The 21,496-nt window shown below is 50.6% G+C and overlaps 2 protein-coding genes across 17 annotated transcripts in view; one reads left to right on the top strand and one right to left on the bottom strand.

Moving 5' to 3' along the window:
• Camk2b (calcium/calmodulin dependent protein kinase II beta) overlaps positions 1–7,313 on the top strand; it is a 90,373-nt gene extending 83,060 nt beyond the window's left edge. For 12 of the 15 annotated variants that reach the window (XM_026788732.1, XM_026788730.1, XM_026788727.1 and 9 more), the window contains 4 exons: positions 4,419–4,494; positions 4,581–4,675; positions 4,847–5,080; positions 5,368–7,313. In XM_026788732.1, the coding sequence (XP_026644533.1) occupies positions 4,419–4,494; positions 4,581–4,675; positions 4,847–5,079 (404 nt within the window). In that variant the 3' untranslated portion in view covers position 5,080; positions 5,368–7,313. Of the gene's footprint in view, positions 1–559; positions 1,596–4,418; positions 4,495–4,580; positions 4,676–4,846; positions 5,081–5,367 lie in introns of those variants that run through there. The other 3 variants (XM_005366188.3, XM_026788724.1, XM_026788726.1) reach the window with 3 other exon arrangements.
• Positions 7,314–9,076: 1,763 nt separating this feature from the next.
• On the bottom strand, positions 9,077–21,107 carry Ykt6 (YKT6 v-SNARE homolog). Of its 2 annotated transcripts, XM_005366187.3 has the most exons (7): positions 20,478–20,730; positions 17,413–17,495; positions 15,011–15,111; positions 13,968–14,072; positions 13,646–13,711; positions 11,834–11,935; positions 9,077–10,832 (listed from the first exon to the last, which is right to left on the bottom strand). In XM_005366187.3, exons 1-7 carry the CDS (start codon positions 20,579–20,581, stop codon positions 10,797–10,799), a joined length of 597 nt encoding a protein of 198 aa, XP_005366244.1. In that variant the 5' UTR covers positions 20,582–20,730; the 3' UTR covers positions 9,077–10,796. The 2 variants fall into 2 exon arrangements, with proteins under 2 accessions (XP_005366244.1, XP_026644539.1); XM_026788738.1 differs by lacking the exon at positions 13,646–13,711 and having other exon boundaries at positions 20,478–21,107.
• Positions 21,108–21,496: the final 389 nt, after the last annotated feature.

Raw genomic sequence — 21,496 nt, 5'->3', positions numbered from 1 at the left:
GTCACAGTGCCCCGGAGCCTGTCTCCAGAGCAGCCCCTGATTCCTGATGTGCCCTGTCCCTGAACATCATTCACTAACCGAGGCAGGGGAGGTCAAGGAAGGTGTCAGAATGGGAACCTTAACCAGGGGCTTGTAGGTAAGGAGACATTCAGAATAGAAGCCTGGCTTTCCACTGGCCTAGGCTGCCCACATGGGCCAAAACAGGTCCTTGTTCTGAACACCCCTCCTCCCCTCCACCCACTCCTCTACCCACCTGCCAAGATTTCTCCAAGGTCCGTCACTTGCAGCCACAGCCTCTGGCTTCTTGGGGGCCAGGTTGCCTCTCCTTGGAGGGTATCCTCTGCCCATGGCAGCTTCCGGCTTAGCACACTAAAATGGTCAAAAGCATCTGCATTCCTGATGTCCCCTTCCAAAATGTTTATGTCCCCCATCCCCTGTGTCCCTGTGACTCCTGGTGCCCTCACGGCTCCTCCGGCCTCCCTTACTACCTGGCTTCGCTCTCTGTCTCCTTCCTGCATGATCCCCCCACCTGTATTCACGTGTGTCTGTTCTGCCCCAGCCCCCAGGATCTCTGACATCCTGAACTCAGTGAGGCGGGGCTCAGGGACCCCAGAAGCTGAGGGCCTCCCACCAGTGGGCCCCCCACCCTGCCCATCTCCGACTCTCCCTGGCCCCTTGCCCACCCCATGTAAGTAGCACTTCAAGTGGCCCTGGCAGCTCCATGGAGGAGCAAGCCCCCATTATGGTGCATGGCCGACTAGCCTAACTCTGGGAATAACCCAACTTGTGGATATAAGGGCGGGTACAGCATCTGTCATGTCAAAGTACGTGACATGTCAAAGTACGTGACGAAAGCGGTGGGTTTCAGTACATGAAGATAGCGGACATAAAGTGTGTGCGTTTATGTGTGAGCTCATGCATGTGGGAAGGCTTCCCACATGCTTTACTGACCTGGACTCGTTGCTACCATGCAGCCACCGCATTTGGATAGGAGCCGGTGGTGAGCAGGTGCCCACCAGTGCATGAGAAACCCTTGAGAAAGGGTTGCCCGGGTGAGAGTAGACCTTCCTGGACAAGATGGCAGGGAAAGAAACTCCTGGGGATTCTGGCACATGCCAGGCTGGACGTTGGGCGGGGAGGTTGGGGGTGCAGCCAGGGCTAAGGATGAGTTAGGGAGAGAAGCGCAGGCAGGTGGCTCTTCTGCTTGTCTGTCGACTGCCCGCCAGTATCACTTTCAGGGATGGATAACATCCAAGGCTGCAGCCACCGCTGCCCCCGCCTCCAGGGAGACACGGGGCTGGGGGTGGTGCTGAGATGTTCTCAGAGAACAGGCTGCTGGGCCAGGGCCTCGGCATGGCAGGGCAGTGGCTGGGTGAGTAGCTATGAGCGGTGGGCTTGGGGTATCCTACCCCATCACCTCTACCTGTTAGGCCAGAGTCAGGGGATGTTGCAGGTTGCCAGAGCAGAGAGGCAGTCACAGCGGCCCGCAAGGGTGGGCATCCACAGTTTGCAGGTTTAGCGGGGTAAGGGGGCAGCCTCTGGAGGGTGTGAACTCCCAGGGCGCTCGATGGTCAGCTGAGGGGATCAGAGGTGAGTTGTGAGGTGCTCAGCCAGGTTATTTCTGGGGGTGGGTTGAGGGGTGGGGCCAGGGGTGAATAGCAGTCAGTACTCACAAAGCATGGAGGGGATGCTCTCCACTGGTGGGTGCAAGACAGCTTCTGGCCAACACTTGGGTGCTCTCTCTCGTCTGATCTCTAGGGCCACACTGTTTTTGTGAGGGTCAGCCTGAAACATGATCTGCATTGGGGGGTCTCTGCAATGGCCAGGTGGTCACTCTAAGGCCAGGTCTGTGGGGAGCACCAAGTGACCTCGTCACTTTAGAGGCTAAGACACTGATCTGTCCTTGTAAGGTCTATGCTGAGCCTGGCTAGGGAAAAGGGTCCTTAAGGAGGGGGCTGTGAGAATGACTGGATGGTGGCATCTGGTCATTCTGCAAGGGGCTGGGCAGAAGGAAAAGACATTTAGTAAAATACAGGGACACGTGGGTGATGTCAGATGGTACTGGGCCCCCTCTCTCCTGGGAGGGTTACAACCCACCAACTAGGTTACAGGTTCCCATCAACCCTCTTCAGGCTCAAGCCCCTCCCCACCCCATGCTCTCCGTACCCCAGGCCTCACTTCCTAATCAGGGATTACACAGGATTCAGGCTGATCCTGGCTGATCCCTAGTCAGCTGCTCTGCCTGCCAGCTGTGCAGGGTTTGGGGACGGGGGAGGGACACAAACTTTCACTGGTCCCACCTGGATGCTGTCAGCCTAAGGGCTGCTTGACTTCACATAGGAGTGCTGTGGACAAAGTGAGTCTCCCGCTCTGGGCCCCTGTCAAAGCCTGCCCGCCTCTTTGGCTTCTTCCCTAGACTTGTGGGTTATGGCCTCAGGCTTCTTCACCTGGGTTATCCCTGTCTGAGAGCTTCTTGGCCCCTCCCTCACGTCTGATTTCCACTGGTGTCTGGGCAGCAGTTATTCTGCAAGTCGGGAGGTGTCCAGGTCTTGTTCATAGGAAGCCTCCGCTTCCCTGAGGGTCAGATGGGCCCAGTGGCTCTCACAAGAATTCTGACTGGTGCTGTGGTCATGGATCTCCTATTAGTTGATTTAACATTGGCGCCCACAGCCTAATTCATTAAGTGGAAAATTAGTCCACGTACCACAGTGGAAGGCAGAATCTTGAATACTGGAAACCAAGCAGTAACGGCATTTAGTTCTAGCCACTTCTGCCGTGTGCTGAGGGACTCCTCTTGAGCAATGGGCCAGTTGAGCCTATTAGAAAGGGATTAATGAGCCTCAGGGGATACTTGGGACATGTGAAGTGCAGAGTGAAAGCCTGGTTTGGGGAAAGAGCTGGCCACAAGCCTGAGACATCTCCAGAAGGAGCAAATGGGATGGGGTGAGGTGCCGAGTGATGAGCCCAGGGAAGAGTGGGTACTGCTCTGGGGACTGGAGTATCAGGTGCTGCGCTGGGATCCAAAAGGTAAGAACAAGAAGGGCTGTTGCATGCTCAGGATGGAACCTTGGTTCTCTCCTAGAGTGGGGTTCATAGGCGTGTGGTTAGAAATGGGAACAGGAAGAAATGGGGCTCTGAAAGTCACAGTCCACCGCCTAGACTCAGCATTCCAGGATCCCTGTTAGAGGTGCTGGGTGACGGTGATGATCTTACCCTGAGTTCAGATGGCCATATGATTTAGACTCAAGAACAGGGCAGAAACTCAAGATAGCAGAAGGGGAGCTGGGTTAGGACAGAATATTTTTCCAAGTTGGGGTAATCCCATGGGTGCAAAGCATACACCCACACACGCTCACACAGCATGCATAGACACAACACAAGGACACTTAGCATGCGTCTCTTGAACAAATGTGTATGCATGCAATACAACCTCTGCTGCCAACGTCTAGGACATCGGAGTAATCCCAGCTCATCTGTTCACAAGGAGAAGCTAGTGTCCTGTGCTGGCACATACATGGCATTCCCATGAAGCAGGCCACCTCTTTGTTATAGATTCAGTCCTCCTTCAGGGCACCTGATGGGGTGGGCACCCAGACACCCACTGGTACTGAAAGCCCTGCTGCAGGATTATTCTCAGTGCTTTCATGTTTTACTTTCTTCTTGGTTAAAATAAAAGGTTCATCACCTCAAAGCCAAGAGCTAGTGCTCAGGAGAAGCCACGGGGCTGAGGGCTGCAGACACGAAGGGTGGGTTTTGCTAGCACAGCACATGGCCCAGGGCTACAAGCAGATGAGAGGCTGGGAAACTGAAGACAGCGGTGGGAGACAACTTGTTCGTTCTGAAGAGTCCCCGGCCATCCTGTCCTTCAGCCTTTGCCCAGAAGCCACTCCCACTCCCACCCCTAATCATATCCAAGGAACCCTGAAGCCTGTGACCATGCCTTCTGATGGTGGCTCTTCTCCACCCAAGAACTGCTGGGGGAAGGAGTTATTCAGTGGGCACGGCACTGTTAGAAGATGAGGCAGAACAAGCTGGGGAGAGACAGAATGGGAGGCCGGCGTTACGGCTAGCAGATGCTGGGAGGTGACAATGGCGTGGATTGTGGGCAGGCTTTTTCCTCCTTTCTGCATTTTTGAAGACATTTTCTAATCTGGATAGGGTATTTGCCTCTCAAAAAACACTGTATTTGATAAGAAGCCATTGCATGTGGAAATGAGGAAAGTGCCGGCGGCACAGGGCGCAGGGTGATGGAGACTCTGTGGGTACAGGTGCCAGAGACTGAAAGCCCTTTCTGAAGAGGAAAGACCTGAGCCAGGGTGGGAGCAGCTATGTGGATGCTGCTTGCAGCTCTTGATTCCCCAAGGCCGTTTACCTGGGCTCTGCTAGAGCTGGGGGTTATCCCTGTTCTCTCCCTGCAGCCCGGAAGCAGGAAATCATCAAGACCACAGAGCAGCTCATTGAGGCGGTCAACAACGGCGACTTTGAGGCCTATGCGTGAGTCTCCGGGGGGGTTGGGGTGGGGGGTTGTGGAGGGCGAGGATGGAGGATGGGGCCCCTCCTCACTTGGGTTTGCCCCCCAGGAAAATCTGTGACCCAGGCCTGACCTCATTTGAGCCTGAAGCTCTGGGCAACCTAGTCGAAGGGATGGATTTCCACAGATTCTACTTCGAGAACCGTGAGTGAGGAAGTCAGGGTGGGTATGATAGGGAGACACCATCAGGGGGATCCCTTAACCCCTCAATCAAAGGAGAGGGCTGTGGCAGCCCCCATGAAGGGGATTCAAGGTGGAGGGGTGGGAGGTGTTTGTGTCTGGTGCCGTCAGCGCAGAACACCTGCTTGTCCGCAGTGCTGGCCAAGAACAGCAAGCCGATCCACACCACCATCCTGAACCCGCATGTGCATGTCATTGGTGAGGATGCAGCCTGCATCGCCTACATCCGCCTCACACAGTACATCGATGGCCAGGGCCGGCCCCGTACCAGCCAGTCCGAGGAGACCCGTGTGTGGCACCGCCGTGATGGCAAGTGGCAGAACGTACATTTCCACTGCTCGGGCGCTCCAGTGGCCCCACTGCAGTGAGGTGAGTGCCTGGGGTGTGGACAGATAGTGTGTGGGGGACCCTGGCAGGTGAGCTGGTCAAGCCAGAGATGGAGCCAGGGATAATCAGAACTATTAGCACCCATGGCAGGGGCTGCCTATAAAGGGTGGAGTAACAATTGCTTCTCCTGGCAGGCCCCGTCCTGAAAAGACATTAACTCGATGGTTCTTTCCAGGACCTTTTCCAAGTAGCAAAGGCTTGGGTCCTCAGGGTGTGGGTGATGTCCTGAGGAAGGTGACCCGCTGCCCCCACCCCGCCCCCCGTTTCAGAGCTGCGCCTGGTTTCACCGGACAGAGTTGGTGTTTGGAGCCCAGCCGCCCTCGGGCGCACGGCCTGCCTGTCGCATGTTTGTGTCTGCCTCGTCCCTTCCCCTGGTGCCTGTGTCTGCAGAAAAACAAGACCAGATGTGATTTGTTTTTAAAAATAAGATGATGACAACGACAACCACATGCAAAAAAAAAGGAAAAAAAAAAGAAAAAAAAGAAAAAAAGAAAAAAAATTGGCATCGGATGAAATGGAAAAAAAAACGAAAGAAAGGAAAAAGCTGTAAAAATCTGGCATTTGTGGGGCCACCCCCACCCAAGCTCCACATGTGTCTGTTGCGCTCCTGGCTTTGGGGACCCTCAGGGCGTGAATGTGCCCGTGCTGACCGTGTTAGTCTGTAGGTACCGCACTCACCCCACCTTGGGCGTTTGCATCCTCCCTCCCATGCATGGGCCCCACATGCTAACCTGGCTGTCCTGGTGTCAGGTGTCTTGGGAAGGGCTGGGGGCTGCCTCCTTTCCTGCTAGTTGTGCCTGAGAGTCGCTGCTGTCCCTGCTTTCCCTACCGTCCCTCATCCTGTGCAGGGCTGGGTGGGTGCTCTTCTAGCCAAGGAGTTTGCCCCATGGAGTGCCTGGCAAGGGTTGGTTGAGAAGGCACCTAGCTCTGAAGAGAGGACTTGTCCCTTCCCTGCCACCAGCAGCAGAGCAACAGTGGCCCGCCCCTGGCCTGGACAGACCTTCCAAGGACTGAGGACCTGAAATACTGGACGAATGCTGGGAGTAGGCCTTACTGTATCTGGGATGTTTTGCTCACTGAGCTTGGGGTCTGGGTGCTCGAGTCTTGGTCGAATGATGCAGAGTGTGGTAAAGAAGGGCCAGATGATGGGTTTTAGGTTCCGGGCAATGCAGGGCCACACAGGTGTTTGGTGAAGTAGGAATGCTCTCCTAACCTGGGTCTGGAGCGGAAGTCAGAGCATGAGCCAGCCAGAGGCACATGGAAGGACAAAACTGGTTAGGACTGTCGTGCGAGGCCTTCCAGGTGGGCCAGAAGCAGCCCGGAGAGAAGACAGGCTGGAGGTAGGGCCTGGACAGCAGTGCGTGGAGGGAGGGTCCATTAGGACGGTCTGCCACCTTCTGGGCCTGGTGGTGCTCCTAGGTACCGACTGCTTATTGTGGGTGACCCTGGCCCTTGGTGAGAGAGGGAGTCACGAGGAGGCTGGCAACATTGCAAAGTCAGGCTAGGGAGAACGGTGTGAAGCAGGTTTGGGTCGGGGTGGTCGGGAGCTTTGATTGCAGAAGTCCAAGGGCCTCCACCCAGTGCTGCCCACTTTAAATTCACATCATTTTCAACCAGGATTTTCTTTATCTTCTACAAATCAAGCCAGGGGAGGGGCATGAAGTGGGAACGGGACACAGGATCCTAAACTCCAAGGGGACTGTCCACCTACAGACACTCAGTGGATACCACCTTTCACCCACACTGTGCCCAGGACAGCTGTCTCCTACCCATGGACACAGGGTAAACATCTGCCAGGCTCCACTTGAGTGGCCCAAGGCCATGGAGTGGCAGGGCTTGCCACGAACAGTGTGAGGCCCTGTGACCAGCCACCCTGGCATCCTGGGGTCTCCTTCCCTCTCCCCACCCTCCTTGTTATCTCCACAAAGCTGCCTGTCTGGGATAATTTGGGGATTTTTTTTCTGGGGGACAATTCTTTTGCATGACCCTCTAAAGAGCAGGTCACTCCTGCTCCGCTGGCTAGGTGTTCGCGGGTGGTGGCGTCGGCCGCTGGCCAGTGCTGCAGCGTGTCGCTGCCTGCAGTACTGGCAGCCCCTCCCTTTTCTCTTTTTGCTGAGTTCCATTGTCTTTTCTTTCTGAGCCTTGTAGGTGTACAAAACTTATTATTTTGTTCTGTCTCGGGAAACTGCAAATAAAAAAAAAGGACAACTTGCTTCTAGTACAGCTGAGTGGTTTATGCTGGGACCCGGCCAATTCCCTGCTTGGTAACAGACCCTGCTTCCCTAGGCTAGATGTGGTCAGAGTGGAAGGACATGGGGTCCAAAGCCCTGTTCTTGCCCCTCATCCGTCACCAGAAGGGTGGCCTGCAGAAAGGGAAGCACCCCAGGTCCAACATCCAAGTGTCCTTCCTCTTGAGCTCCTCTCATGATCTTCCAGTTTGACATGCTGACTGTTCTAGACATGAAGTCATGTGTTAAGTAACCCCCAACTCTGCCCCCATGTGCTATGCATACAGCAGTGTAGTTACATGGTAGCCATCATGGGTGGTTATCGAGGCTTCGCAGAGGCTTAACCTGGAGTCCAAGTCAGAGATCTTAACCATGAGCAGAGGCATCCAGGAGTCAGAAAAAAAGCCAGCCAAGACCATGGCCGGGTGGCGGGGTCTGTAGGCCAACTTTTTATGGCTACAAAGCAGAGAAACCCCCTCCTCAGGCTCTCCCCTGCATCTCCACCCTGAGCATAGGGCAAATCTTTCTCTGTAATCTGTGCTGGTCCTGTCCTGTCTTCTAGCTTTGCTCAGAAGTCTGCCAAGATGAGCCCCTATACCCCCGGTCCACTAGGAGTAGGGAGGCCCAGGGGGTTCAGAACTGGCCACCACTCCCAACTGCCTGCCTCTTCTCTCTCAAGCATCTGTTTCTAAACACTCCACTCTGTAAAGGAGGCTACTGATGTCTACTGTTCTCTGTGAGCTATACCTAGGAGGGGCTTTCAGGTATAAAGGCAGGCAGGCAGTGGGTCTCAGGAGCGAATACAAAGAATCTAGGCCAGTGTCCACAGGTGCAGCAGCAATGGGCCCTCTATCTAGGGTTCCAGACAACCTATCAGCTGTAATCGGAGGAGCGTTTCCAGGCCAGCCTCCCTCAGGAAGGCAACAAGCTGCAGAGCGTGAGCCTCCCCCATGCATTATTCCTGAAGCCTTTCTGTGGATGTTGGACAGCAGGGCAGTGCAGTATCCAGGGTTAACCGTCCCATATGGGACCAAGTACTACAGACAAAGGGACTCCCTTGAAGTACGTTTCATTCATTGTTTTTACTTTGAGCAGAGCTCCGTAGGCATCTGTCACCCAAGAAGGGTCAGGGCACTCTGAACTCCAATGGGTCCACAGATCGGGAAGAGGTAGCACACTGGATCCTGGGCTGCTTGCCCAAGTCAGGCAGGAGTCTCTGATAACCAGGATACCAGGTACAGGCTAAAAGCAAGGCCTAGCTGACCTGCTGAGGCTGCAGATGCCTCAGGCCACAAATTGCTAGCCACTGGGGCCATTCCAAAACTCAAAACCACACTCCAGATTTGAATAGTCCCATCCTGACCCTCACAAGTTAGTTGTGTCCCTTGGCTCAGGAGTCCCCACAAACCCTGGAAAGCTAGGTGGTATAGAGGCAGCTAACAACTCAGAAACTCAGGCAAAGGAAAGCCACCTTCCCAGAGCTCTATTGCTAAGAGGCAGCTCTCCCAGGCAAATTCTTCAGTGTGCAGAGAACTGGGTTCTGAGATGGCAAGGCTACTCCAGAGCTCCCTCACCTGGTTACAGTAAACAAGGAAATAGGATTCCTACCAGGAAAGCCTGGAAATTTATCTGGGACAGGATTCTAGTACCTGCGGGAACAAAGTAAACAAAGTACCTGGTATCTCCCCACCCTTCAGTGGCTGGGTTGGAGACAGATTTCCCTGAAGCTAAAAGTAAACACAGGACAGTATTGGAATTTCAAAAGACAATTTTATATAGACAGAAACCTTCAAACAGAACAGAGAAATTAGGCATTATTAAAATACACTTTGCCAAGTGATTTAACATTAGAATATAATGGGGGGGAGGGACAGGAAACACATGGCAATTCTCCATTGAAGGGCGAGTGATACTGGTAGGACAGCCATAAAGGTGAAAGTTGCCTCTTTCCCATAAATGTCTGCCTCCACCCCCCTTCCCCAGCACCCTCCAGAGCAAGAAAACAGGAGTACCCAGGCCAATTACTCCACCTCGAGTGCCAGCAACAGACCGGATCTGTGCTGACCAGGACCCTGGGACGGGGAGTCTGTGACAGCAGGAAATGACACGGGCAGGCCACTCCAGGGGGGAGCCTGAGCCCTTTGGCTAGCAGTACCCAGAGCAATAGGCAGATATACTATAAGTAAGGATTTTGAAAGCCATAGTAGACACCCCCTCCCCATACGGACACTCTTGAGGGTTGCTCAACAGGCTCAGGGCAGGGATCATCAGAGTAAGACAACTCTGGCTCAAAACTCATGGAGGCTAGCATCCCAGCGGTTGCTTCTGGGGAGACAGGCTCTCATGACATACTCTGTGCACAGCAGAACAGGAAGAGGCAATGTGGGACCCAGCACATCCTGGGCTCACCACACAGATTGTGCTGGCAGTGGGTGCTAGCTCAGACCAACCTGTCAACATCTACCCTGTGGCTGTCTCTGATTGGGAAGGGGCTGTAAGCCAGAGCTGGACAGAACACAGTTGGGTGCTGGGACCCTACGGGCTGCTGGCACCTGTCCCTGGTACCCACAGAAATGACTTGCTCAAACATGTAGGCCCCAAGCAGTTGCCAAAACAGCCTTGTAGACAGAGACAAAGAAAACCAGCTTTGAGAGATGACAGCACCCACTATTTCAATCTTAATGTCAAAGTCCAACTGCAAGTCACGGCGCGTGTGCCTCCACACTGGACAGCTGAGGGCACCTGTGTCTGCGTCTTCCCTTGAAGATGGACACTCCCAGCTGACCCTCCCGACACCAGAGCAGCCCCAGTCTGAACAGTCTGCTGGCTGATAAAACCACAACTCACACATCTTGCCCTTCTAGCCCATTCTAAGTACCTCCCACAAGTTTGTGGCACTGGACGAAGGTACTTAGGATGGGCCCTGTTCCTGGCAGATGCCAATTCTAGCAGACAGTTAAGTCAAACAGAGGGATCCAGTGACCACGTTGACAGTCCTCACTCATGGTGAGCTTCTCCCAGCCCCCACAGTGCAAGAGACTAGAATTCTGGAGTGTTCAAACTCTGCCCACCCAGCCCTATCACCCGAGACCCCCTCCCCCCACCCCATTCACTGGAGAGTTAATATCGTTAATGCACAAATGAAATCCTAAGGAGAAAGATTCCCTCCCACAGAGCCTTTCAGGGTTAGCTGAGAATAAGCCCTTCAGCACCTATAAGAGCCACTTAGAGTTTATGGTTTCATTTTCCCAACATTACATGTTTGAGGACCTCAAATTCTTTCCCGAAGTCACAGCCACACATGTGAACGTCAATGTTCCCACCCTTAAGTCATCCCTCCGTTCCTCTTGAGAACATCAAAATAAAAACAGCCAGTCTGCCTGGCTCCACATCTTCAGGCATCGCTTCATCTGCAGGAGCTGCAGCTCTGATGTGACGCGACGATCCAGCGCCTGCCTCTGTGGGCCACATCACATGATTGCACAGCATGAGTTTTGTTTCCGGGCCTTGAAAGAAAAAGGAAAAAATAGGATGAAGGGTGCCAAGGAGGGCTGGAGGTCTACAGGGTGCTGAGAAGGGCTGGAGGGTGAAGCCCTTCAGCGGACAGAACTCCACTGAAGTGAGCGGACAAGAGAAAGCAAAACCAACTACAAGGATGGCCCTCAGGGCTTCGAAAGAAGCTGCCCAAAGTGACACTGCTTCCATTGCTTGTCTGGGCTCCTTGCATTTATTTCACACCCCACTAATGCTCTCATAAAGTTCATAAAGTTCCTGATGTCAGACCATGTGTAAGCAAAAGAGGCAGTAATAGAAATTGGACTGGCTGAGTATCTCGGTGCTATGGTACCTGTTCCCGCCTACTCATCAAAGGCCACCTCCTAACCCCATGGTCATCTTCCTCCAATATGCAACTCAGCGTAAACACCACAATGGGCCAAGAGTACAATGTTGGGCTGAGGAGAGAGCTCAGCAGTTAAGAGCACTGGCTGCTCTCCAGAGGGTCAGGATTCAATTCCATCACCCACATGGCAGCTCACAACCACCTCTACCACCAGGTTTAAGGAATTCTATGTCCTCTTCTGGCCTCTAAGGGCACCAGGCATTTATGTAGTATACATACATACATGTAGGCAAAACATCCATATGCATTAAACAAAACACGATGTTCACAGTTAGGGTTTAAGTAGTGCCTGGAGAGAAACTGAGAGAACTAACAGATGTAGAAAGGTGAGCTGCTGGCATCTTAAGGACTAACACCTAACTGCTCTGCCAACAGAGGAATCAGAATGGGAAGTGGGTGCTGGCTCTGAACCCAGCCAGGTATAGCCTCAGTTAAGCAGAATGCCTGAGTGTAAGCTGCCAATCACTGAGGCTTAAGTACTTTAGACTCCCACACCCCAACGAGTGGTACCCCAATCCAACCTTGGTTAAATAAAGAGTGTCAGAGAACAAGCTGCAATGGCTCCATGGGAGGGGATACCCTGGGGGGCCAGGCAGCGCTACTCACAGTCTTATAGAAGGCTTTCGACTGTGTTCCCAGTACTTCTGATTTGGATACCAGGTCATCAAGCTTCTCGCCTCGCTCTAACAAAGACTCCATGGTGTTATGCTAGACAAAAGAGAGAAGTTAATTGGCTGCTGACGACAGGCCCTGACGAAGGCTGAATGGCTAGAACTACCTCCGCTGGGCCCCAACAGACACCAACAAGCACTCGGACACAGTCAAGCCGATAGGACAGGGCCTTGGGCCTTCCCAATATTCTCCCCAGCACAGATTCAGTTAAGAACTGCCCTAGGAAAGTTTGTATTTGTACTTGGGTGCTGTAAGCATGCATGTGCAGAGGAAGACATACATGAGTACTACATGACTGTACTAGGATGGGTAGTGGCTACCCAAAATTCACATCCACCCAGAACCTCTGAATGTGACCTCATTTGGAAATAAGGTCTTGGCGAGTGTTGTCAATTTAAGATGTGGTGATGCTGGATTAGGGTGGCCCGAATTCCATAACTAGCATCTTCATAAAAACAGAAACGCAGACAGAAGACTATGTAATGACACAGGAGAAACTAAGGACAGCAAGCACTGCCAGCAGCTATCAGAAGCCAGAGAAAGGCCTAGAGCAGACATTATTCACATGGCCCCAAGAAGGCACCAGCCTGACTCAAACTTCCAGTCTCCTGGGAGAGAATACTTGAGTGGTGCAGAGTCATAAAGTTTATGGCTACTTCTGAGCAGCCATGGAAACTTATATGGTGGAAAAGCTGTGCTATCTGACTCAGGAGCCAGAGAGCTTGAGATGAGACAAGTCCTAGCATGTGCTTCAAGTAAAAACATAACACATTTCAGAGACTAAGGCTCAGTATGCAAAGTATTCATTAGTAGGATTGGCGAGATGGCTCACTGCCTAAGAGTAATGGCTGCTCTTCCAATGACCTGGGTTCAATTCCAGCACCCACATGGCAGCTCACCACCACCCCTAACTCCAGTTTCAGGAGATCCTAAGCCTTCTTCTGGCATCCGAGAGCACTGTACAAATATAGTGCCCAGGCGTAACATGCAGGCATATGTAAGGTAAAACACCCTTACATATAAAATAAAAAATAAAAAAGTTATAAAAAGTGAGTGTTTTATTCTACAGATATGGAGGAAAGATTTTGGATATCTGAATTAAATAACATTAAATTTCAACTACTTTCATTTTGTCATTTAAAAATATGGCTCCTTCAAAATTCAAAATTATACATACAAACCATATACTCAGTAGGTTACATGCCTGCTGGTAGCACGACAGGCAACTCTGGACCCTGAGATAGGCTTTTCTCTGTCAGCACCACAATCTCTGCCTTGGGGAAATAGGCGGACAGAGATGGAGGCCCTCACAAAAGCACTGCTCCTGTTACCTGACTCATAATGAAGAGTAGCTCATTTCCTTCCCCCAGACAGCTACTGCCAGGCAGCTGTACCCTTGTGTGAAATGGGATCAGTTGAGGACTTAGGCAAAGTGTCCTTTATTCCTGTACACAGCTAAGCAAGTCATGTAGCATGAAGCATTCGCTGAAGGCTGGGAATGTAGCTCACTGGCAGAATGCTCACCCAGCAGTATACACTAGGATCACATTGATTCTCAGCCTGGTCCCCTCCAAGTAGAGGGTGCTGTGAACTAAGATGGGGCACACGAGAGTCTGATGAAGCTGGTGGCGTGGCAGTCACCATTTCCTGAAGCATGCCGACTATCGCTGAACTAAGAAGGACTCTGTTTGTGGCACTGCCTTCTATCCTTTGGTTCCCACATGTGCTCTCCGCCTCCCTGCTTACCAGAATGATTTTGGTTTCGTCCAGTTCAGCTTGTACTTTACTCATGGGATCAGCTTCTCGGGGGTTCTAGGAACCAAAACAAAAGCAAGACTAAAAATGGAGTCCTTACCTGTAAACAAACCTGAACTAAGGAAGCTGAACCAACTGTCACAATAAAAAGGCACAGAACAGAGAACTCAAAAGCCTGTCTAGAGCTAACTCTAAGTTCATGTTGTCCAGACAGATGGTTCACCGTGCACCAGCCTTGAACTACCTGGTTACTGAGCTTGCCCAGGCCACAGCACGTCGAGGCTGTCTCTAGAGGACATTTCTCTAAACTCACCTGGTATCTGCTAAGGTGACCATCCAGGGCTGTGTACTGGATTGTATCAGGTGACCCTACTGGCCAGTCTATCCTATCGACCTGCTTGGAGAATTCATCTAGTACCTGCAAAACAAAGGAAACTCAATATATCTCCCACCCATGCTCACCAGCACCCTCAGTGACCCAGCTTCACCAAGAGCACTCATCCCAAATGAGGCTCCTAGGCTCCCCGGGGTACCAGGACATCTAATGGCAAGAGAGCAGTCTAGGTTCAAGTCCCTCTTCTCCAATGTTTATGACTGAAACACATTTTAAGCAGTCTAGAAACAAAGTAAAGTGTCCAGCCTGAACTGCACCTGGAGAATGATGAAAGAATCCTCATTTTACACTAGTTTTAAACTGGCCCTCTAGTTTTCCAAGTAGTTCTTCCAGAAGGTGGTCTAGGTTCTTTGGATGTAAGCAACCACCAGATTCCACGTGCCTACAAAAGTGTTTTAATGCAACAGAGGACTCAGACAAGGCAGCTCTGCCTCAGAGTTTATAATTACAAGTTCTTAGGTACTAAACTCCATAGAGTGGGTGGGAACGGGTGTGGTGCTGGCACGCCTTTAATCTCAGTACTCAGGAGACAGAGACAGGCACAACTCTGAGTTTGAGGCCAACCTGAGCTACATTATGAGTTCTAGGCCAACAGGACTACATGTAAGACCTGTCTCAAAAAAAAGAAACAATAAACTCCATGAAGTCACTGATGTACACCAGGGGAGAGAGCTACAGTGACTACAGGAGCAACAGGAAGACAACAGGACCCTTCAGCAAGAGCAAAGGGGACAGGGCGACAGTTGTGCCCTATTTGGAGGAGGGGTAAAGCAAACCAGTGGCACGAGGGCAGAGTTAGCACCAAGAGGAAATATATATAGGCAAGGATTTCAAATGTCTCCTGGTTTGGGGAAAATAATGGCTGAAAATGTGGCCTCTGGACAAATCACCCCTTGTGCTTCAGGTACTGGGTCTACCATGTTTCATACTTGCCATCCTAGCTTAGTCCACAACACACTCACCTTCTCCAGCAAGGTAAAGGCCACTCTCGAAGGGTATTCACTGTCAGCAATGACCACACCTGCAAGACTGTCACTCCGGACGTAGACATGGCAAAGATACTCTGAGGAGACAAGAGATCTCACATGTGGCTGCTGACATGAGGGCTTCAGACACTTTGAATCTGCCAATGCATCATAATGCTGGCTCCTGCTTTCTAGGTCAAACATAGCCACTCCGACACTCCTCTAGAACTCACCTGCTCTGAGTGAGACCAATGAAAGCTCTGTACCACAGTTCTGTGGGCCGTACCCAGGCACTGACTGATACCTTAGTTCCTTAGGACTATGTGTGTAATGAGATCGAAATGAGCTGCCAGGGATGGAAAACACACCAGAGGCAATATCCCTCAGAGAAATTCCAGATCACCGCCTTTAGCTCAGGCCAATCCTGGCTAAATCTTGGCAACTTATGGCTTTCTGAGGCTCTATGCTGTTCCTAAGTTGAGGGTATACCAGGCAAGACAAGCTGATTCTATTTTCTTAAAATAATTTCTTCAGAGTGGCCGAGAAGCAGAAAATTGCCTCCTAGGACTTCAACCTCCTATAATACAACATGGCTTGACCTACTCCAGCTGGTGGTAGGTGGCCAAGAGGAACTTTCAGAAAAAAATGAGGCACTCCTGGTGAGGTCTCTAGTGTTATTACACTAAAGCTGTTTACAGAAAGCCTCTGCAAAATAATCATAATCCACAGGACTGTTTCAGAGATGAAATGGCTACCCACATCCCCAGAGTAAGAGGACAAGGACAGGAGCTTACAAATAACAACACTCTTGTCCTAAGGATCTGACGCAGAAGATTCCCATATTAAACAGAGAGGAAAAACAAACGAGGAAAGGATTTCAAGTCCCAAGAATCAGAGAGGGGCAGAGATCAACAAGAACAGAGAGGAGGTGAGATGGAGAATTATCATCTTATTTTGTATACACTCCCAAATAAGAATGAACCAAACATGGAGTCAGTTTCCATAGAAACTGAGAAGCTTGCCAGTGTGAGGAACAGTCCTTAAGTGATCAGACCAGGAAGGGCAGACAGCATGAAGGAGAGAGTACAGAGATACAATCACGAGTCCTTCTCACTTCTGTGATCATCACAGCACAGATATTCTTCATGGAGAACACATGGTCAGTATTGCTGACAGCACCTACGTCTGTGACTCTGTCATCAATTAAGGAACTCGATCCTCAGGCTACCATCTATGTGAGGCTATTGTCTTAGTTAGGGTTCCTATTGCTGCAATGAACACCATGACCAAAGCAAGCTGGGGAGGAAAAGGTTTATTTGACTTATACTTCCAGATCATAGTCCATCACTGGAGGAAGTTAGGACAGGAAGAAAATCAAGCAGGGCAAGAACCTGGAGGCAGGAGTTGATGCAGAGGTCATAGAGGAGATGCTCACCAGCTTGCTTCCCTTGGTTTGCTCAGCACACTTTCTTACAGAACCTAGGACCACCAGCTCAGGGCTGGGCCCTCCTCCGCTGATCACTAACTGAGAAAATGCCTTACAGCTGGATCACAAGGAGGCATTTCCTCAGCTGAGGCTCCTTCCTCTGATGACTCTATAACTTGTGTCAAATTGACACACAAAACCAGCCAGTACAGTCGTCTTTGTTTATACCTGATGAAATTCATGTAACTTCCAATTTGTTTGTGACGTGTGTGAGTCTAAATAAATGCCCCAAACTGATATCCAAAACCTGAGTTACGAAATAAAGGAAAGATTCTGCTCAAACAAAATAAAACCAACTAAAGGAGCACAGAACACAGTATCACCTCACAACCTCACAAATGCCAGCTAGAAATCCTCTTTGGAAGCACCTGCAACTCTGGGAGGAAAAGTAGAATGGCAAAACAAACAAACAAACAAAAAAAAAAACCCCAGGCGGTGGTGGTGCCCACCTTTAAAATCCCAGCACTCGGGAGGCGGAGGCAGAGGCAGGTAGATCTCTGAGTTCAAGGCCAGCCTCACTTACAGAGTGAGTTCCAGGACAGCCAAGACTGTTTCACAGAGAAACAATGTCTCAAAAACCCCCCCAAAACAAACAAACAAAAAATAAAAACCAAAAGTAGAATAGGAAGGCTGCTGATGGCCTAAGAGAATCTCCCTGTCACTGCTCAGCCCATCAAGCTCAGGTGGGGGAGAGTCTAATCTTTACTGAAGGCAAGCTGTGCAAGTACAGCTGCATAGCAAGTTTCATATAGTGAGCATTGGGTTCAGAATTCTGTATAAATAGGAGAAGCAACAAGAGAAGGGATAGCAAAAGATTTGGTCCTGGGAGCAATGACATGGTGCAGGAAGCACCGTGCGCTGTCTACAGTGTGACAGCCAGGCCAGCACTCAGAAGGTGGTTGAGTCCTCTTACCTTGTTCCTTGACAGAGGCTCTGCTGCCTTTTGTTGAGCGTTCCACAATCAGCTGACTGGTAAAGGTCATGAATTCCTGAACACTAGGAAATACAACACATATTTATAACCTTCTTCCAAGTCACAGTGGAACAAGACCTCTGAGGTTCTAAGTTAAGGAGACATTCATTGCCTCTTATTTCATTCCCTCTTAACCTTAGAAACAATAATAAGCACATTATAAATGAACACAAATGCATATACCATTATTCAAGTCATATCTGTGTACCTACCGCTTCCAGATAGCTGAGACATTTTCTTTAGACTTCAGTCAATTTAACATTGCAATTGAAACATGATTTGGGGTCCAGTGATTTGGCTCTTTGGATATAAGCACCTACTGTCAAGCCTGCCAACCTGAGTTTGATCCCTGGGATTCACATGGTGGAAGGAGAGAAATGACTCCCACAAGTCCATGCCCACACACATACACACACAGGAAATAAAAATGTGACTGACATTTTTAGAAAACCAACATGCTTGGGATCTAGTGGCAAAACAGAAAGCAGCGTTTGTACTGGTTCCCAAGAAGCAGCATAAATACACACTGCTCTAGAAAAACACAAGTGGCAAAATCTGTCAGGCAGAAGCGCACCAGTAAGGGCTGTGGCCACAGAGTAGACCCTGGCTGGGAATACCACAGACCTACACCCTGAAAGAGAGAGCCTGGTCAGGTCTCTGTGTCCTGAGTACTGTGGGAGGAATGGAAAGGAACAGCTTAGTCAGGGTAAAAAGTGGCTCCTAAAGCTGCAGCAGAGGTTTGTCATGGGCCCAAAGTAGAGGTGTAGACCTGGTCAGAACGGAAGAGCTTCAGCAGATGGTCCAGCCAGAACAGACGAAAGCCTTCAACTGGAGATGTATGATAAAGGGCAGTCAGAACAGGGCTGTTTGTTGGCTTTTTTTGAGACAGGGTCTTTGTAGCCCTGGCTGTCCTGGAACTCTTACACACAGACCAAGCTGAGAGACCCACCTGCCTCTGCCTCTTGAGTGCTGGGATTAAAGGTGTGTACCATCATACCTTGCAGTAAAGATTCTAAACTGCAATATCTGAAGATCTAACTCTGAGCTTTCAAGTCTACGTGTCATGAAAATCACTGTGCTGACTAGGTAGTGAAAGTCCGGGGTGATAGTTAAAATGAGTTCATATAGAAAAAGCCCTGGTACCTTACCTGGCACACAGTGTATTATTATTATCCTGAGGGAATGGCATGGTCAGAATAATCAAAAAAAAAAATTCTTTAATTTTTTTCTTAAATCCCCAAGAAAGTCTTTGCAATAAAACTAAAAAGACAATATCTAGAGCAGGAGTATAGTCATGTAATTAGGAAGAAGCGCATTAACTGTGAGACTATCAAAGACTTTGGTAACCATGCTAACATGAAAGAGGAATGGGAACACGTATCTCTCCGTGTCACTGCTGGTCATCTGAGATAGCTAACGTAAGGACGCCAAGGAAGACAGCAGTGGTACAGTGAAAGCTCCTGGAATCTTGCATATAAATAGGGAAAAGCTGAAAGATCTAGAGCCAAGTTGGCACCAAAGGTTCCCTCAGAGAAAAACAACGTCAAGCACAGAACAGAGGCCAGGGAACATAAAGTAGAGAAGCAGGAAGAGCTAGAAGGAGCCAAGGGCTGACACAACGATTCCATGCCTGGGAATAGACACCCCAGAAGACTGTGAGCTGGGTCTCTGTGTGTTCACATGGGTGCACACCTACGGGCAGGCGCATGTGCACATTGGCACCATCCTCGGGAGCTATCCACCTTAGATGAGGCTGGCTTGGCGCTCACAGAGTAAGCTGGGCCAGAGGGCCAGTCACAATGCCCTGACCCCCATCATCTGGTCTCTACCTCCACAGCTTTGGAAGCACAAGTGTGTGCCACAACACCCAGCTATTTTTTTAACCTATTTGGGACCAGACTCAGGCCCTCATGTAGCAAGCACTGTCCTGAATGGGCTATAACTCCCAACTCCTTGCTAACTTTATTCTCATAAAAGGCATAAGCAAAACCGTTTTTACATAAAACTCAATAGTGTATAGACTTCAAAAGGAAGAAAATTTTGGTATCTGCAGCAACATAGTAAGTAAAATCAGTGGGATACAAAAAGACAACCACTATACCCATGACTCCACGTATATGGAGTCAAGATCAGAGACAGAGCCCAAAAGGGCAGATTCCCCCAGACTCTGACACAAAATGACCACAGGTCTTATCCTGTTGGGGCCTTCTCCTTTTATGTCTGAGTCACTACGCCCGCCCCCACAAAGGGACTGGACATTTGTGGCACTTCCAATTAAAGCACCCCAGAACCTTTTAAAAGCCATTAAGTCCTACAAATTCAATGCTTCCTTCCAAATCAAAATTGTGGACCCTTTTTGATGGCCAGGGCCTAAATACTAAGAAAAAGAATATGAGTTTGACTTGTGGCTGCACCCTACTCCCAATCCTTGAGGAACTGGTGACTTCAGTCATAAAAAGAATATCTTCATACAGCTCATACGGATTGCAGGAAAGGGCTCTGGGCAGCAGTTATCAACATGTGGGTCACAACCCCTGTGGCAGCCTTCTATTTCCAAAAATATTTGCATTACTATTCACAACAGTAGGAAAATTACAGATATAAAGTAGCAAGGAAAAAAATTTATGGTTTGGGGGGGTCATCACAACGTGAGGAACAGTATTAAGGGATCACAGCGTTAAGAAGGTTAAGAACCACTGGCTTTGACAAAATACCAAGGAGGTTGTGAAGATACCAAACACTGATTAAATCACTGGGTGCAAGGTGGGAGTCAAAATGCTTATTTCTGGGTCTCTATACCCTACTTCACGACATTCGGTGGCGAACCTGGTAATCAGCACGATTTTCGAGTATTCTCCCAATCTTTCTACCACAGGGCGGTACTGTGGAATGGCAGGGACGCTGGGGACGGCTCCTCTGGCACAGCGCGCTGCCCGAGGCCATGGCGGCCCTCCCCCGAGAGAGACCCGACTCCCAGCCCAGCCCCCAGGGCCCGGCCCACTCACCTGGACCTCTGGAAGAAACTGAAGGAAGACACGTCGTACGCGGCTTTGAGCAGCACCGCTTTGGGGTCGCCTTTGTAAAGGACGCTGAGGCTGTACAGCTTCATGGCGCCGCGCCTTCGGGCCGCCGGCTGGACCCCAGACCCGCTTACGGGAGCGCGGCCACCGTCCTTCAGAACAGCCGCGGCCGGCTGCTGACAGGGCCGCGCCGGCTTCTTCCTCCTGACTTGGGGGTCCACTTCCGGTTCCGGTCGAGGGTTGCACTTAATGCTCAACGGAGGACGGAAGTTAGAGTACACGCGTGCGCACATCTAAGAGGCGGGACGCGTCTCGTCTGCCGAGGTCGGTGCCAGGAGCGGCGGGCTCTGCCTGCGTGGCAGTGCTTTGGTGTGTGTTCTCTTCCGGGCTGTCGCGTGGACCCCGGCTGGCGGTCCTAGACAGTGCTGTGCCGTGCAACCCATACCTGTCCCCACGATCGACTTCTCGGTACGCTTTCCATGTAGCAGGCACCAGGCGTATCCCCAAAACAGAGGACTAAAAGAAATGTCCTCAATCCCTTCCATCGCAGTAATAAACATCTGAAACGTCACTGGCTGTGGCCAGGCCCAGTAACCCCTGACATGGGCACGCTGGTTCGACAAGCCCAGCGGTCAGATGCTGTCATCCGGTCCCATTCGCCTGCACTGATACAGTGACTCTACAGGCGGCAGGTGAGAACCATTTCTGTAGAAAATCGCTTCACCTAAAATTAAACAAAATGACCAGAAGGACAGTGAGTGGGCACAAACTACCTTGCAGAAAGAGATTTAGGAAAATAGTAAGAGGCAGAGCTGGGGTTCAACCGTGAACCCTAGAACGCTCAACAAACTCCCTTACAGCCCACCCCCATTCTTGGCATCTCTTCACGCTCCTCTCGGTATTCAGCCTCCCTTGGTCCCAGGAAGGCTCATCTGATCATATGCAAATCTCCCAAGCCAAGCTTGTTAATCTATTGCAAAGGATATTTGTCTTCCACTCCGTTT

The sequence above is a fragment of the Microtus ochrogaster genome, unplaced genomic scaffold (assembly GCF_000317375.1).
Source record: "Microtus ochrogaster isolate Prairie Vole_2 unplaced genomic scaffold, MicOch1.0 UNK6, whole genome shotgun sequence".
Lineage (NCBI taxonomy): Eukaryota > Metazoa > Chordata > Mammalia > Rodentia > Cricetidae > Microtus > Microtus ochrogaster.
Note: the sequence above shows the minus strand (reverse complement) of the source record. Positions and strands in the feature narration are given on the sequence as shown.